The sequence below is a fragment of the Ictidomys tridecemlineatus genome, chromosome 7 (genome assembly GCF_052094955.1).
Source record: "Ictidomys tridecemlineatus isolate mIctTri1 chromosome 7, mIctTri1.hap1, whole genome shotgun sequence".
NCBI lineage: Eukaryota > Metazoa > Chordata > Mammalia > Rodentia > Sciuridae > Ictidomys > Ictidomys tridecemlineatus.
The window spans coordinates 109,750,469-109,768,752 of NC_135483.1; the positions used below are offsets into that span (position 1 = coordinate 109,750,469).

The window sequence follows — 18,284 nt, forward strand, 5'->3', positions numbered from 1 at the left end:
CTTATGGATGTTGGCACCTGGTCTTATCTCCTTTATCACCTGTAGACCTCACAATTCCTGATCTTTAATTTAGTCTCTAAATTGTATCTGTCACTTACCCCTTCCCTTTCTACTTCCCAATTAGGAACCTCTCTCTCCAGAGGTCTTGTGGGCTGTGCTCTGGGGGCTGCGATGCACCTGTCATGGAGAGCTATTTTGTATTGGGTAGTTCAGGACCGGCTACATAGCCGCAAGCACTGGGCCAAATTAGTGGTTGCCGGGGGAAGAGGATAGAGTTGGAGAGTATAGGTACCTTGATACTGCTTCTAGGCCACAGCTGGTGTCCCAAGCTGGGAGTTGCCCAGCTAAAGATGGCGACAAAGGTGTCCCAAGATGGAGGTGGCTGCTTTCAGAGATGGGTTGTCCGGTCAGGTCAGGCCAGGTGGTGGCATTGGGTGGCATGTTCAGAGATGCAGCTCTGTGGTACGCAGTGTTGTGGCTGGTGGTTGTCTCCAGACCCTATCCTGTGTCCCCAGGTGCAGGTGACCATGGGTAGAGAACTGTGGTAGTGACTGCAGTGTCCCAAGATGGAGGCGGCCAAGGGAGCCCCATGTTGGTAGATGGGGGTCAACTTGGGAGGTGGTGGCTGGAGGTCCTGTGTATGAGCAATGACTGGGTCCTGTATGGGAGTGGTGGATCTAACAATAGGATATTTCATAAAATGGAATCATGATTCCTGCATGAGTATGTGGCCCGGGATCCTGTGCAAGCACTGATTATGTGGCTCAGGGTCCTACACAAATGAACAGCTGACTGGGAGCAATTGGGTGGGGTCCTCTAATAACTTGCAGAGAAACAGAATTCCTATTGCTTGAATTCCAGGTCACGGAGTGACACACAATGCAGCCTCTCTCTAACCCACCAGGGATTTTTTTTTTTTTTTTGCCTAATCATCTGATTTGGTGGTGTTACATCTCTCTGATATATTCATATATATTAAGATAATTGTACTTTTCAAAGTTCTGGATTAATTTTAAAACAAGTCTGAACTCAGAAATGCATGCCTATATGGGTGCCTTCTAATTTCCAGATGGTACTTTTAAACCAATCTGACCTTGAAATGGACATGGTCTGTGGCTGCATACATGAGTCTCTAGTTGAATTAGAAAAAGTGTTCCCTCTTGGTGCTAGTATTAGAAAGAGATGCCTTTCTGGACACAAACTAGACATAACAGCTTGGCAAGAAGAGAGTGGGCTGGATTTCAACCTCTGATTGTCCCTGTGGCTTGGTGAAGTTTTGCAGGCCCAACCTGTACCATCATGAGTGGTACCCCATCTGTGTGGATTTTCAGTCATTTTCATATTCTTTCAGTTGTGCATCACATCTTTGCTGTCACATTTCCCTTCCCCCTCCATATTTTAGCTATCTGAATTAGGATTATGAATCCAGATGACCATATTAAATTCATTATTTTTTGAGTGCTGACTATCTGCTTGTCAGAATTGGAATGAGCTGGATTTCACAAGATGAGCAAGAGAGAGTTCCTGTGTTATAGGGGGATCTGCTTCAATGTATATGTTACCGTCTAACTATCTACATAGTGTACACAGCCTTTCACGGTAGATATAATGTTTATTTTAAACTGCTTACTTTAAAAAAAAGCAAGTAATTTTTTTCTTGGTCATAGTCACTTGACTAGCTGAAAACATGCTAATAATGATTCTCTTGTAGACGTAAACGAACCAGTCCTAAAAACAGTTTTTGCACCCTAATTGGGAAGGGAAGAAGTGCTGTTTCATGGAGAACATCATTATCTGCAAGATAAAATATGCCCTGAGTGTATGTGAAGTATAGGCTGAATTGGGGTACTCTAGGATAAATTAACATTTCAATTTTAATATGTTTGGAACAAAAGGCAGTATGAATGTATGAACTAATAAGCATTTGGATAGGGAGGTTGAGACTATTTCTTACACTAGCTGTTGATCCCAGACAAGTCGTATGACCACTCAATGCCTTGAGTTTCTCAGCTGTAACAATAGGATATTTCAAAAGATGGAATGATGATCTTTTTCTTTCAAAGATTCTAAAAGGTAGCACATTCCTATGGGGAAAGATGTTCCAGGGAGGCTACCACTTTCTTTAGGATCTGATTGTTACTCTTTGAGACATAAAGCTTCTTGTGCCAAGCAAGTGTCAATCAGATAAGCTTTAACTACATCCTTTTCCTTGAAAAATATAGCAATAGATGTCAGGTTATTTAGTATTATAGATAAAACAATCTAGATGAAAGTGACTGATATGATTTCTTGATGATGTTAAGAAGCCAAGATTGGCTCTTGCATGTTGGCTGACAGGATGTGGTTCTGTCTTATTTTCAAGATAGACATTGTTAAACAGCATGAATGGTTCAATAGGAGTCCATGTTGTGTTTGGATTCTGCAGGACTGGATTGGAGGCAAGATGGTTTTGGACAGGTAATGCTGATGGCTCTCAGATGAGGTGCTTCATCATCTGTATCCCTCACAGGGAGACCCAGAAATCTTTCATGCGAGCAGAGTTCTTTATTGTAGAGATCTTGATCTGCCAAAGGCCTGAAAATTATCTGATACAAGACTACTATTCTATTCAGGGTCCCCCCCATTCCAATTATGAGGTATAATAAGCGTATCTAATTTTTGAGCTACATTTGTTTGAACAAAAAAAAATAGTTGTTGTGAGTACCACAATTTTAAAAAAATAATAAAATGGTAGCTGCAGCTGTATCACTTTTTATGTTATAAAAGGTCTGCATTACCTTGAAAAGTTCAATTCACCTGCCCTTTTAAAAAAGGGTAAATAACACTGGCAGAATTAATGCTTACTTGAATTTGAGAACTTATAAATACATTCATGATGCTTTAATATAAAATTATCTAAGTGCAGTTTGAAATAAAATAATTATTATTGTTTCATTATTTTTATGCTTTCTCTCCAAGGTTAAGATTTTAAGAGATACTTAAAACATTTTAAAATCTAAATAATTTTTGCTTTGATATATACAAAGTTAGAGTCTGCAACTTTGCAAGATAGCTTTTTGTAACATGACAGCTACTTAAGCTAAAAAAATCCATAAAATTCTGCAGCCTAATAGTTGTTTATTAGCCTTATTTTCCATGTGCATCAGAATTCTACCAGAAAATACCATATCTTACTGGTTAATGTTCTGTCTCCTGGTCATTACAGTGAAAATATCAGTAGATTCTAACTTCAAGCAAAACACAGCTATTGAGAAGCACCATAGTCAAATTAAAAGGATGCTTTCAGCCTATTCTCATGGAAATGTGCAATGAAATCCCAGAGCTTCCCATCCTTAGCTTGAAGGATAAGGAGATAAAGAGAGAAACTGACCTCACTCTCTCTGGGTTCGAGTCTTGCCTCTGCCATTTACAAATTATAGAAATTTGAATAGAATTTTTAAACTTTAGTTTTTTTATTGGAAACTGGAGATACTATTTGTGCTCTTCTCATAGAGTTGTTTTATTAACTAAATCAGATTCTATTTGTAAATTGCTTAGCATATAAAGCATTCTATATGTGTTTCAGCCCATTCTTTCTCAGTGGGGGAAAGATATCATCCCCAAAGAGACAAAAATTGATTCTTAAGGTGAAATAAAATCTTACACCTTTTATATTTAAAGCATAAGTATGCTTTTTTATATGCAGATATAAAGTATATCTGTATTGTAAACATGTCAGGAGGCAGGGAGAGATTATTATGGAAAAATGTTTATAAAGACTCCTTTGGGACTAGATAATGAAACAAAGGTAAGAAGCACTGTATGGTCTAATCTATTTATTTTATTGAAGCTCTGTTGCTCAGAGATTTGTTGGGTTCACACAGGTAGTAGCAGACTCTGTGTATAATGGGTTTTTAATTAAAGTATTTTGCCAATTGGCCTTTTAAAATTATACATTATAAATTATTCAGAGGATTAACTCTCCAACTTGCTAATCATAAATATTTTGAAAAACCATGAATTCTTGTACTCTGCCTCATTCTGAACCACCATTCTCTCTTGGTTCCATATTAGGTTACATTGTTGTAGATAGGTTGAGAGTTGCCAGTATTGGCCTTGACATACTGAAGAGCTATACAAAGGAAAGCTTATAATAAATGAACGGGCCCAGAGGAAGTAGCTTTCATCTATTTTTGCAAAGCAGGGGATTTGGTTTGTAATTTTTCTAAAAATTACACCTTTTCTGATAAAAATTTATTATGTAGTTCCTCATTCTAAAGAATAAATTATTCTTCATTTTGAAAATTGTTGAAGAAAGCCCTTATTCCTGTCCCTACTGGTGAATCCCATGAGCCTTCCTTTGAAGTTGAATTAACTTGTTCAGTCCAAATTGATTTGCAAATTTAAAGTAACACATGCCAACAAGAACATCAGGTACAGTGAGGTTTTCTGTTTCCCCTCTTTTATAAAAAGGTTTGTGTACATATTTACTGTAGAGACTCAGTTCTTTCTGGACTTTTAAAGTAATCATTGCCTATCTCTCCTATCCAGCCTCCAGCCCCCTGCCACCCCTTAGGAAGAACTTTAAGCTTTAGGATTTGTGGTGGTGGTCTTGGGGGACAGTGTTGATCAAGAATGTGGATTTCCCTTTCTTGGTGCTATTAGTAAACATTCCTATTCAAGTATTCCCAGGTTTTGATACCAGTTTTCTAAACCAACACAGGTGAAGGTCTATCTTGGTTGGTTTTGCCTCAGTGGGTTATAGGGCATCTCATATTCAGTCTGAAATCTGGGGGACCTTTTGCTTCCCTTACCTCTTTGATAACATAATCTTCCTGTGGCTTTTCCCTCCACACAGAATCTTACCTAAATCATTGTTTTTTTTTTTTTTGTATATATTTTTTAAAAAACTATCCATTCTTCATTGCAGTTTCTGCCTATTGGTCTTAGGGACATATTACTGTCACCTCTGTCCATTCTCAGTTGATGATGGGGAAAAAATTATGCAAGCGATAAGATCTGTGTCTGGTGAAAGATGAGTTTTGAAACCAGGTACCACCCCTTCCCTAGCTTCAGTGGTGCCTTGATTGGTTTGTTTGGTAATTGCACTTTCAGCGAGACTTAAGTGTGAGGGGAAAGGCTTGTAAAGGATTTTTATCATTAGGAATTGTCCTAAAACTAAATTTTATTTCATTTTTAAAAATATTTCATTGTTTATTGATACAGTATAATTGTACATAAAAGTGGGATTTATTATACCATATTTGTACATGCACATAACATGATTTGATCAATCTTATTTCCCATTTAAAATGAGAAAAATAGTTATAAGCCAGTCACATCCACTCTTTCCTAAATCATTAGAAAAAAACTGTAAGTAACTTTAAGAATCATCACAAAAATATCCATCTAGATCCTCATCTTCCTTTAACAATATACTCCTGAGATTTGGCATTTACTGTTGATATTTTTCAATATTTTTTTATCACATTTCAAAAATTTTTTGGAGTGGGGTGAGGTTTTACATGTCTATAATTCCAAATACTTAGGAGTCTGATGCAGAAGGATCATGAGTTTGAGGTCAGCCTGGGGAACTTAGCAGACTCTGTCTCAAAATTAAAAATAAAAAGAGGTGGGGATATAACTGAATGGCAGAGTGCCCTGGATTTAATCCCTGATACCACACACACACACACACACACACACACACAAATTAGAAGTGGATATGATGTTCATTTTTTCTGAATTATTGCTATAACAGGAGTTTTTTCTATCATGATCTTTATTGCAAATAGAAAGCCATTGTATAGTATAATACTAAAGGATGTAGGTTATTAATAGCCCTGGACCTGTGTTTGTCACTTATTGTCCTTGCTCATTTTTGACAAATAATTTATTCTCAGTCATTGCCTCTAAAATGAAATGATAATTGTAGTTACCTTAGAGTGTCTGTGACGATTAAATGAGAAATTGAACTTAAGTACATAGCACGGTGCCTAGCACCAAGTGCATTGTCAATGTTTATTAGCTGTTGTTATTAACATTAATCAGCTAAATAGGTATTTTGTTCATTCCTGGGAAGACTGGCTCTCATTTAGCTCTTGTCATTGTTCCTGTGGAAAATGAATTCCAGCTTTCAAAGCACTGGGTATAAAAAGGAATCTTGGCCTAAAACACTTTAAAAGCTACACTTCCCTGACATTACATATTTCTGCCATTGATGTCTCTGAAGATAACTCTGTTCTTTTACCTGCTTTTCTGCCTTTCCACCTTTTCTCTTTGCCCTGACCACTTCCCCGTCTCTCACTTACCTCCCTTCCCTTTACTCTCATCAATAATGGTATTTTTAACTTTGTCAAGTGTAAAAGATGCCATTTAGGTCAGCTCTTATTCTTCCCATCCTCTCCTTATCCTCCTTTTAGCCCTTAGCTGAAGGTCCATGAAGCAATCCAGAGGAACTTTTCAAAAGAGAACCAGGAGGGAGAAAATCTAATAGAAATAGATAAATATAGGACTTAATGTTACAATATTTCTTATTTAATTATCTAATTGTTGGCTGTTGAGTCTAATTGCTTTGTAAAATTGCATGTGTCTTTCATTTATTTGGACTTTTTTTTATTGTGAACATTGTTTTTCCATCTTTGCCTATAATGTTGTTACTTGGTAGCGCAGGGAATTCACTAGTCAATAGGCATTTTCTAATTGGCTATATGATATGAATGAAATTTGGAAACTTTTTGAAATGTGTCCAAATTTCACATAATTATTTCTAATTGCAGGAATTATTTTTAGGTATTAAATCTGCTGTGCACACACGCATCCTGCCAAATTGTACTGTGCAGTACTTTGCCAAGAGAGTCACAATATGGCTAAAATTAAGTTTTATTAAGTGTAATAGGATGAGTTGAGATTTAATTCTTTAAGCTGACTATAAGTGCTAGAAGACAGATTGGCTTTTATTTTATCCACTAAGTTAAAAGAATGATACAGTATTTGCAAATCCCTGTGGCAAAAGGCAACTGAAATAATGCATGAAGCTTTGTGAAGGAAAATAGCTTTATGGTTAAAATTGTAATATTATTTATCTTTCCCTTTCACCCAGTTGACTCCTTCGGTCTGTAGAAGAGGCCTATTTATTTTAGCAGTAGGTGGATTGAGTTTCTGCCAAGTCAGTGTACTCCCTAAATGAATATGTCAGAGACAATATTGTTTCTCAAAAATCATTTAGAAAGCAGCATTTTTACATAAGTAGGCGCTTTCATTAGTTTTGAATTAAATTTGAGCAATTGCTGCTTCTATTATGGTTGTTTCTCAGGGAGTCCATGGAAGGAGGGTGTCCTGAGTCCTTGAGTGAGAATCTTCTTTGGGGCTTATAGTGCCTGGATTTGATTTGGAAAATTGAAATGAATATAACTCCTTTGTCTAAATTCTTTGTGGAGGTTGGTGTTACTCCTGAAATCAAATATCTTATAGAAAGTCAACTGAAAATAGGTTTTATTTGTAGAATTATTTAGGTCTTGCTAGTATAGAAAATGGGCAAAGTAATACAGGTTTGGGGGGGCTCCCAAGAAGTGTCATTACCTTTATTTCTTTTCATTCCTATCTCCTTGAAAATGCTGGGAGTGAGGGGTGGAATCCGTTTCTTGTGACTAATTCCTCAACCATTTTGAAGAAATTTCTTCCTGTCCTGAAGGAAATATGAGTTCCATTATGACAGAATTACCTCAAACGCTTTCTGAATTTTGAAAGACTGACTTGATTTTTCATTCAGTAATAGATATACCAAGAAATAAGAAAGTGCCCTTGACTCCTCCTAATAACTATTTTTGCTTTAAGCAAATATGACTCATTATGTATAAACTGAAAAGTGATATGTCAGTATTAATTAAAATTAACTAAATAATAATACTGTCCAGTTTTATTTGAATATCTTTTTGAGGAGTTAAAAATTAGATCTTACAAAATGTCGATCAGTAGGGGTGGGAATGGTATCCTCTTATTGAATCTTTGGAAACTTAACTTTGTTAATGCAAATTAGTTTGGATTAGAGCTTGATTTAATTTCAAAGAATAAAATGTGAAGCTTCTCATTTATCTTTACAGTTGCAATAGTGCTAATGATCACAACAGGCATTTTTCTTCTTAATTACAATTCAGTTTGTTTGAATTTGTGTGCTCATCTGAAATCACCTTGTCCTTGAAAATCATGAATTTTGTTCATTTCTAGGATTAAGAATGGTATTATATATTTCCAATGTTGAACATACCACCTACCTAGCATATTTTGCCCCTTGTTAATTAACATTCTTTGAGTCATTCATTATTTAAGGTGACTTTGCAATCATTAGTACCAGACTTCAATGTTTCTTGTAAGGCAGGTAAATTTAATCATTTTTTATTGCAAATGAAAAATTCCAGGCTAGCTCCTAAAATATCCAAAATATTAATGACTATAGCAGATGTACAATCACTTATAATATTAAAATACATTTCTTAGCATTTAGAAAGATGCTGCTACGTAGTAATCTGAATTTATTCAAGTGATGAGTTATTTTAGTAGTTTAATACTTTTTGACAATAAGAAATCTCTAAGGGAAGGGACATTGCTGTCTACAAAATCTAGATAGCCTATGAGAACTCAGATGATTGCTTACCTAGTCCAGCAGGTGGTCAGTGCAGGAATAATAGAAGGCTTCAAGGAGACGGGGTCAGAAAGGCGTATAATCTGGAGAAAGGTGTATATCACAGACCTGCCTTCAGTAGGTATGCTTATTGAACAGGGATTCCTTGCATCAGAAAAGACAGAATTATTTATTTATTTATTTATTATTTATTTATGACAACAGAATACATTACAATTCTTATTATACATATAGAGCACAGGTTTTCCATATCTCTGGTTGTATACACAGTATATTCACACCAGTTCATGTCTTCATACCTGTACTTTGGATAATAATGATCATCACATTCCACCATCGTTAATAACCCCATGCCCCTTCCCTTTCCCTCCAATCTTTCTGCCCTATCTAGAGTTCCTCTATTCCTCCCATGCTCTAGCTCCCTATTCCACTATGAATCAGCCTCCTTATATCAAAGAAAACATTCAGCATTTTTTAGGGGGGGCGGGGATTAGCTAACTTCACTTCGTATTATCTTCTCTAATTCCATTTATTTACCTGCAAGTGCTATGATCTTATTCTCTTTTATTGCTAAGTAATATTCCATTGTGTATATATGCCACATCTTTTTTTTTTTATCTGTTCATCTGTTGAAGGGCATCTGGGTTGGTTCGACAGTTTAGCTATTGTGAATTGTGCTGCTATAAACATTGATGTGGCTGTGTCCCTGTAGTATGCTGTTTTTAAGTCCTTTGGGTATAGTCTGAGGAGAGGGATAGCTGGGTCAAATGGTGGTTCCATTCCCAGTTTATCAAGGAATTTCCACACTGCTTTCTATATTGACTGCACCAGTTTGCAGTCCCACCAGCAGTGTATGAGTGTACCTTTTCCCCCACATCCTCGCCAATACTTATTGTTGTTTGTATGCATAATAGCTGCCATTCTGACTGGAGTGAGATGAAATCTTAGAGTGGTTTTGATTTTCATTTCTCTAATTGCTAGTGATGATGAACATTTCAGAAAAGACAGAATTAACAGAAATAAAGCTGTTAATAAAGTTTCATAGAACAGAATGCAGCTGAATAGAACCCCAGCAATTCTTACAACAAATATTATGACTGGCATTTTGCCAAGGGGAAATGAAGACTCAGTAAAGAGTATACTGTGTAGAATATCCAACTCCTAGTGACTGGGGAATACCCAGACCCTATCTACCCACTGAGGTAGTTTTAACAAAACATGAATACCCATGAGTAAAAAGGTTTAACTCTCATAGGAAGCAGAGCAAATTTTGGTCTCTCTCTTTAGTGGGGCAGGTCTGGGAAAGAGTGGGAGTCTTACACCAGCAATGTAGAAGGATTTAGATGTTGTTTGACGGATTAAATTAGGTCTATATGATTCATGGATTCCTTGAACCTGTCATCTCACTAGATACCTTTGGTTGTAGTCATTGTAATTCCTAAACTAATTATCCATGGTACAGATGACCTCACCTGTCCTGTCTGAAGCCATCATATTATGGAAGGAAAACCAAAGACAGGTGGAGGTGAGTTGGCTACTTGGGACATGGCTCAGGTCTTGCTTTGTTATAGATGTGCTGAACACGGGGGAAGCTACCTCAAGTCTTTGGAACTTAGCTTTTCAGTAAAATTGAATAGTTAAACTGAATTAGCTCTGAAGTCCCCTCCCACAGCTAGCAGTCAATAGGTGTAGAAAGACCTCATAGTCACTTTTCTCTGCAAGATAACCCCCTAGGTAGAGGGAAATGTGACCCTGGTAAGTGCTTTGTGACTTACTCATGATTTATTTCTAGAGCAAATGTAGCTTGGAGCAGAGATGGGACAAGGGTCCCTAATAAAGATAGTTTGACCCCAGCACATTGATTCAGTGTCTGTAGGAAGCATCTTAGACATAACACCAAGGACTAAGAAATTTATTGATATGGATTGAGACCCACAGTCCATCAATGCAGCAGGTGCTGAAAAGACAGGACTGCTCTGACAAATGGCTTCCCTTCTACCCCTGTGCCTCTAATCTGTCATTTGGTAGTCCCCAGGGATACCCCTTCCTGTTTTTTCTCAGCATATAGAGTCATTCTCTATTTTCAAATCTTAGGAATATCCTTAGCTGCAATGTCCAATTCTACTGGATGTCCAATTTTAGCTGTCAATTCTACTAATTGACAGCTAAGCCTTCATCATCAGAGAGAAACTTAACTCCATAGTCCCTAATATTCCTCAATTTTCCTCTAAAAAATAAGTGGAATAAGCATGTTATCAGTGTTGACATAGTGTCCTCAACAAATGCAGCTTCAGGACATGTTCCTTGGATGTTTTTCCAGATCTACTGCTTCCTGGAAGTCTTTTCTGCTCAGACACTCTGGGGTCCTAAAATGAGACTGAGTATGAGTCTATTGTGTGCTTGGTAGTTGCTCTCTCTGGTGCATTGAATAGTTTCAACTGCAGGGTCCATCCTCAAGGGCAGAGGTTGTAGAGGCAGCTGGCTCCTAGGTCTTGGAGCTCAGAGGTTTGGGTAGTTCTACAGACACTTAAGTTTGTCTGATGTTGAAGGGAGAAAGCCATGGAAAGGTAAAGGGGAAGCAGTAGAGCTTTCTCATCCTGTTGGGTCTCCTGGACTCACGTGAGTATTGGTAACAACTCATGTGTGGGCTCCACTCAGACAAGGACTTTGTTTTACTCAGTATTGTGGATTCAGCAGCTAACTAACTGTTAACACATGGTATAAAGCAGGTCACTGGTTATTAACTTTTCTGAGACCAGTGAAACAAAACTGACTCTTATGAAACTTGTTGCAGAAGCAAATTTATTACTCATAGGTAGACAGCAAGGAATAATAGAAGCCTAAGATTTATTATAAGCCCGTCTGCGAGGTGCAGGAAGCCACCCACATGGATGTATTCTCAATTGTGCATGTCCGCCTTGAGTGGCAGATGAAGGATGCTCGAAAGTGGACCATGCTGAGTTTGATATGCTGTGAGATACATGACATTTTGGGCTAACATTTTGAAGAACATATTATTGTTCTAGGGCAACTGGAATAGAGTTTGGATTATTCTGGCCAGCTCCCTTTTTATTTCAGGATGTTACACCCTAGCCTATTCTTTAGCTTTTCTTAAGAACTATAATCAACAAAGGATGAGCAAGAACTAGGTTAGTTTGGGGCTACCTAAAGAAGCATACTGTAGGCACTTAAATAATGTAGGTTGAATGACCAATGAGGAAGTTACATAGTAAGTCACATTGTTAAAAGCACAAACTCACCAGTCACAGTGGTGCATGCCTGTAATCCTAGCGGCTTGGGAGGCTGAGGCAGGAGGATCCACAAGTTCAAACCCAGCCTTAGCAAATACAAGTCACTAAGCAACTCAGGGAGACCCTATTTCTAAATAAAATACAAAATAGGGGCTGGGGATGTGGCTCAGTGGTCAAGTGCCCCTGAGTTCAATCCCCAGTAAACACCCCCCCCACCCCCCCACCCCCCCACCCACCCCCCGGCAACAAAAAAGAGCGCAGACTCTGGAGCTCAACTGCCTTGATCCGAATCCCATCCCACTGGGAATGTGGAAAAGTGAGCTAACATTTCAGTTCTTCAGATTCTTCATTTGAAAACCAGAGATAATAACTATATATCTCAAATAGAAGTTATTCAGATTAAGTAATTTAACATGTTATAGTGGTTATAACCAGAGTCTGATGGGCCTAGTAAATGTTTATTAAACAACTAGATTTCTCAGCTGATGAGTCCAACTTCCTTTTCCCTCTGTATCAAGGTCCTATTTTTAAATCAGATTTATATCACCATGACAAAGTACCTGACATAATCAACTTAAAGGGAGGAAAGATTTATTTTGGTACACTTTGAGAAGGTTCAGTTCTTGGTTGCTTGACCTTTTGACATTGGGTCTGCTATGAGGCAGAACATCATGGCGGGGAGTACATACTGATAACAAAGCCACTAATCTCATGTCAACCAGGAAGAAAAGAGCATGCCCCCAGTGACCAAACATCCTCTAAGTAGATCTTACATTCTAAAGTTCACCCCTTCCCAGTAGTGCCATGAGCTAAGAACCAAGCCTTCAATACGTGAGCATTGGGTGGACATTTAAAACCATAACATCTCTGCCAATGTGCTACTTGACTTATTCTTTTAGGCTGAGAGGATACCACCCAAGAATGTCTGCTTTAGATGGCTGGAATTGAATGGCTTTACTCAAGGAATAACTGTCTTGCATAATTTATCTTCCTTACTCTGCAGGAGGTAATCATAAACTCTTCAACCATCTCTCAGGTTCTTCCTTAGGCATGATCATTCATCCTCTTATGTATCAGTTCTGGCCACTGCAGCCTCTGTACCCCATAGTCATTTCCAGAACAGTCATTGTTTCATCACCTCCTGTCCTCCACCTCCTAAGAAACTGCCTTTTGCTTTCCCCTAATGTCTGTCCCCTCTCCACATGGCATGTAAACTCTAACATTTATATTGGTAATCTTGCTTTGCCTTTGCTTTCATATTAAGTCAGGTCAAATCCTTTTGGTAAACTTTAAAAAATAATTAATTGCAAACAAAACAGTATTTTCCCCCCCACAACCTCTTTGTTTCTTTCACCTTTGTGAGTAACTCAAGCTGCCTCATTGTTCATTAGAAAGACATTTTCCCCACAGGTTGTAACTTTTTCATCACAGTGTTTTGATTTTGCTGTTAGTTTGGTATTTGTTCAAAATTCTGTTGGCCAGAGCTGTGATTGATTGCCACCTTTACCAGATTTGACTCTTACACACATGGAAAGGGCAAGGGCACAGAGTAGAAGGTATGATTTACCACCTGATCTTCTCATGCTAGTTTCCACCTTTGAGGTATTTATAATCCGCTCTTCTAGGTGGAAATGACATGGAAAACATTTAGGCATAGTACAAGCCACTCTATAAGATAAAACCTTCTGGACTTAAGCCATTTACTCACAAACTCAGAATCATCCCAAATATTCTTAACATGGGAATCACTTTATGCAAAAGTAGTTCATTCTGTGTTTGGCTACTCATTGCTGTATCATTTTCAAGGGCCCCAACTCTATTATAATGTGCCCAAAGATGGGAATGGTATTCTCCTTCATCTGGGCTTTCTCAAGTTATTCAGAATGGGTGTGCATACAGAGGATGCTTGGTAAAAAGCACTGTGGACAGATGGTCACTGACTGCATCCTGAAGGGACCAGATTCTTGGCCCAGAATGGGTAAGTTGCACACTAGGAAGAGCTGAGAGATCCTAGTTTTGTCCTTCCCTAGGAGGAGCCCTGCACCTCTGGGCAGCCTCACTAATGAAACTGATTTCCAGCGGCCAGGTCTGCAGTCACATAGCCTGATTTTTCTTCCTATTCTAAGAACCATTTTTCTTCTCATTCTTCACCAGTTCCACCCCTCCAGGGAGTCACAGCAGTAGATTGGTTATGCTAAACTCTCCTCCTCAGGGGTTCGATTTTGATTTTTTTCACAGTGGCCCAGTCATTTATATAGTCCAGATAGACTCATCTTGAAACTTCACAAAGCCATTTAATTTTGTTTTAAATCATAACTCTGGATAATTTGTATCTATGGTATTTCCAGTGCTCTCTTGCATTCCCAGGAAGTATTCTGTAATGCAGGAATCTCAAGTGCTTGCCCTCTGTTCCTGTCTTCTTTTCCTTTCTTCGCCCCAAATGCTAATAATGTGTATTGGAGGGTGTTGATATTTAGTTTGTATATACTTTTTATTACCATGGAGCAAATGTGAACAAAGTAGAAAAAAATACAGGTAAAGAGAGGAGCAATATTAAGGATGTCCAGAATGTGTGACATGGGCCATTATTTTTTTGTCCTTCAGTCTTTAGACCTGTGGAAAATGCATTGTGTTCGGGACCTGCCCCCACGGCCTCTCAGCTCTGCAGTGTTCCTTGCTCTACGGACTGCATAGTATCCTCCTGGTCAGCCTGGGGCCTGTGCCTCCATGAAAACTGCCGTGATCCTCAGGGGAGAAAAGGTGAGTGCTTTGCTTGTGTGTGCTTCATTTACTTCCAGGGTACACACATTTATTCTGCTAGCTAAGTAGCTGATTAAGCCTGCTTAAGACAATATTTGTTTCTAAAATTTAGATAACTAGCTCAAGCCTAACAGCATTCAGGGAGGTAACTGGGGACATTTTTATGAAGCATAGAATCTGACCTTGATCAACTTTCCAGTTAGGCTCACAGCTGATGAAGTGACTGCCATTCAATTGGATATAAGTTAAAGTGAATATATATTTCATTCATATATATATATATATGAATGAAATATGATGAATGAAATGGTTACACTGAGGGAATTAGATGAGATTTCTGTAATCATATCAAAATCCAACTGTTTTGATTAATATTCATTTTTAGACTTCCACATTTAACATTTTAGATTGTTTAGATTCTTAAAAGAAGCATTATGTATGTTGTACACTTTTCAATATTGTCCTGATGTTTAAAATAAAATCCTCAAACCTTTTGTGCAAGCTTGATTTTTTGGATCTTTGTAGTCTAGTTTTCTTTAGTTTTGATTAAATTGTACATGTACATCTTCCTTCTCCATTTTCATAAACATCTTGTCTTTCCTTTCATTGATGTTTTGGTTTCTATTGATATTGTGTTCCCTTAAATTCTGGTGTTAAGACGAAATATGCCCTTTACTCAGAGAAATGTGATACAGGATATTCCAGACGTTAGGCTGTTTGAAGAACAGTAATACTGAGTATTTTATATGCAAAAAAGGAGCACAGGGCTTGGTTCTGCAGTCCTGGTGTTCCCTGATCCCTACACAGCTTTATGCCACATTCATTTGAAACCCCCCATTTCAATCATTTCTGCAGTGATCCCCGACACACACGTTCATTACCAGAGTTTACAGCCTGTTGTGGAGAGACTGCTCAGAAAACACACAAAGTCCAAATTTGAAATAATTTGAAGGATTTTTTTTTTCACCAATGTTGCCAATCATACCTGGCCAGGGGCTGAGTCTATCAGTGTACAAGTGGCTCTCTGAAAGAACAGCAGCCTTCCTCTGAGGGAAATTTGCTATTTAAGGAGGAAAACCCCATCCTATGGAATTTTTCAGTTAGCAAGCAAGCAAGTTACAGAAGCTAAAAAGAACAATTCAATTAACTGCATCTTGGGTTCCAGCAGGTGCTAGAAAACTGTCCAGCGGGTGGTTAGTGGGGCGACAATCTATGTCAAAGTTATCGAGGTCACTAAGACCACCATATCCTGGGTTGAGTAAATCTTGTGGGGTACAAAGTATAGAAGAATATATATATATATATATATATATATATATATATATATATATATATATATATATATATATATTAGCAGAAAACAGTTTTCATTTTGTTTTCTCAGAAATGGGTCCTGCAGCTGTCTCGTCATAGGAGCAATAACAGAAAAACTAAGGTTGAGTCTAGAATAACTGAGATAGAGTCCCTATGGCCACATCTGTTTGCTTGCATAGTGACTCCATTCTTGTTGCTCCAGCAAGGAGGTAACTGTTACAAGTGATTAGGTAGTTTTACTACAGCAATTGCTTTACACAACCAGTATTAGTAACTTATTGTTTGTATTGATCAATTCACATCATAACAAGCCCATGTCCCCGGGCTCCTCACTTAATTCTGACATCTTGAAGGCAGAAGAGGAATACAGGTGTTGCATCTTAGGCAATAAGAAGCTAACTTTTATTCCTTTATCATAGAATGGAAGTATGGGTCTCAATGGAACCTGGGGAGGGGAAGCTCCTGCTACTTTCTTTGACTTGCAACTGGAATGTCCCCCAGGCTACTTTAATTTATGGGCAGATAAGATCACATTGTCATTAATGTCTAGACCTATGTGGTCTACACATACATGATCTGATCTTTGTGAGTCTTTTGCAGTTGATTATGAGACCCCTCAGGGAGACTTTCATGTTCTTAGACTCAGTGCTTCTGTGTCCCATCTGTGCCACACCTGTTTACTGTCACCATCTAGAAAACCACGCAAGGCTGGTCTGAGGCTCCACCACTTCAGCTATGGCTGTTGGTGTTTTGCCACATGGAGTCCTACTTCCTTTGTCTTCAAAGCTGTAGAACTTGCACTGGGTCAAGTGGGCTTTATATTACTTAGAGTGCCTTTGGCTATAAAGGATAGAAATCCAATTCACACTGACTTAGGCCAAAATTAGAGGCTTGTTAGCTCATATAGCTAAACATAGAAGGGACAACAGGGCTGCATCTAACAGTGTAAACCAGGTAAGTGGGTCTCAGTCTCTTCCTCTTGTTCTTTACCTTCATGATTCTCTGCTTCTCCATCTCTTTTCTACTTCTCTCTGTATGGGTTCAGTTTAAGGCAGGCTGTCTTCATACAGTGAAGGTCAGCATGCTTTTCATTTTAGATAATAAATAACTAGTAAGAAATATCTTCCCAGTAGTTCAGGAAGAGTCCTGGAAATGACTGTCTCTGGCTGCTTTGTGGCATGTGCTCATTTCTGAGCTATTAACTGATAGGAGAAAGGACTCCAGTGACCAAGTCCAAGTCTCCAAGTTTGGAGAGGTACTGCTGCAAGCAGCCTCACAGACTGAAAATGGAGATGGGGAGAGGTGGCTTGCTCAAGGACACTACAAAAAAGTAGAAGCAATTCTGGGGTCCAGACTTAATTATGATGAACATTAAATTATTATGAATATTAAATAGATGTTTATTAAATGTATCACCCCCTTTGTTCTGTTTCATTGTTCCACTACTGAAATTTAGAGAATGTTCATTTTCTCCTTTTCCTAATTTTGTTTTGCATCTTTAGTCACTTAAGCCCAAATTTTCACCAAACCTCTGTATAAAATTATTACTTTAAGTTTTTTTTTTCTTTCCAGTTTTTCTTTTCCACAAAACTCAGAACTAGTCCCTGCAAATCATCTGGGAAACTCACAACTTTCTGTCATATCTTCTGTCTTACTCCAAGAAGGCTTTACACCAGCTTTTTTCCTCATTGACCCTTATTACCTTGCTGTTTAAGTCAGCTCCTGAAATTGTACTTTTATCCATCATTCATTAGACACCACCTGTTGCAGGTTGAATTGTGTCCCCCAACGGATATATTTCCATTCTAATGCCTGTTGTGCAGGCTTGTGACAATATTTGGGAATGGGGTCATTGCAGATGTAATCAAGGTAAGATGAGATCATACTAGAATAGGGTATATTCCAATGACTGGCATTTTTATGAAAAGAGGGATATTTGGTCACAAACACACTGAGAGAGGAGAGTGCTATGTGAGGATATAAAGACACAGAGGACGAAAAGAGAATACCAGATGAAAGTGGCACCAGACATTGGGAATGATTCCTTACAAGCCACAGGTTCTCAATTGCTGTCACTCACCAGAAGCTAGGAAAGGGAAATGAGAACGATCTTCCTCTAGAGTCTTTGGAATGAACACAGCCCCACTGAAATCTTGATTTCAAATTTCTAGCCTACAGAATTCCGAGATGTACATATCTGCCACTTTATTTTATTTGTGGGGGAGGGTACTGGGGATTGAACTCAGGGGCACTCAACCAGTGAGCCATATCCCCAGCCAAATTTTACTTTATTTAGAGACAGGGTCACACTGAGTTGCTCAGCACCAGGCTTTGCTGAG

At 38.3% G+C, this 18,284-nt stretch overlaps 1 protein-coding gene across 7 annotated transcripts in view; it reads left to right on the plus strand.

Moving 5' to 3' along the window:
* Window positions 1-18,284, plus strand: part of Thsd7b (thrombospondin type 1 domain containing 7B) — an 809,752-nt gene that overhangs the window by 332,251 nt on the left and 459,217 nt on the right. For all 7 annotated transcript variants that reach the window (XM_078017320.1, XM_005315833.4, XM_078017322.1 and 4 more), the window contains one exon: window positions 14,476-14,631. In XM_078017320.1, the coding sequence (XP_077873446.1) occupies window positions 14,476-14,631 (156 nt within the window). The remainder of the gene's footprint in view (window positions 1-14,475; window positions 14,632-18,284) is intronic.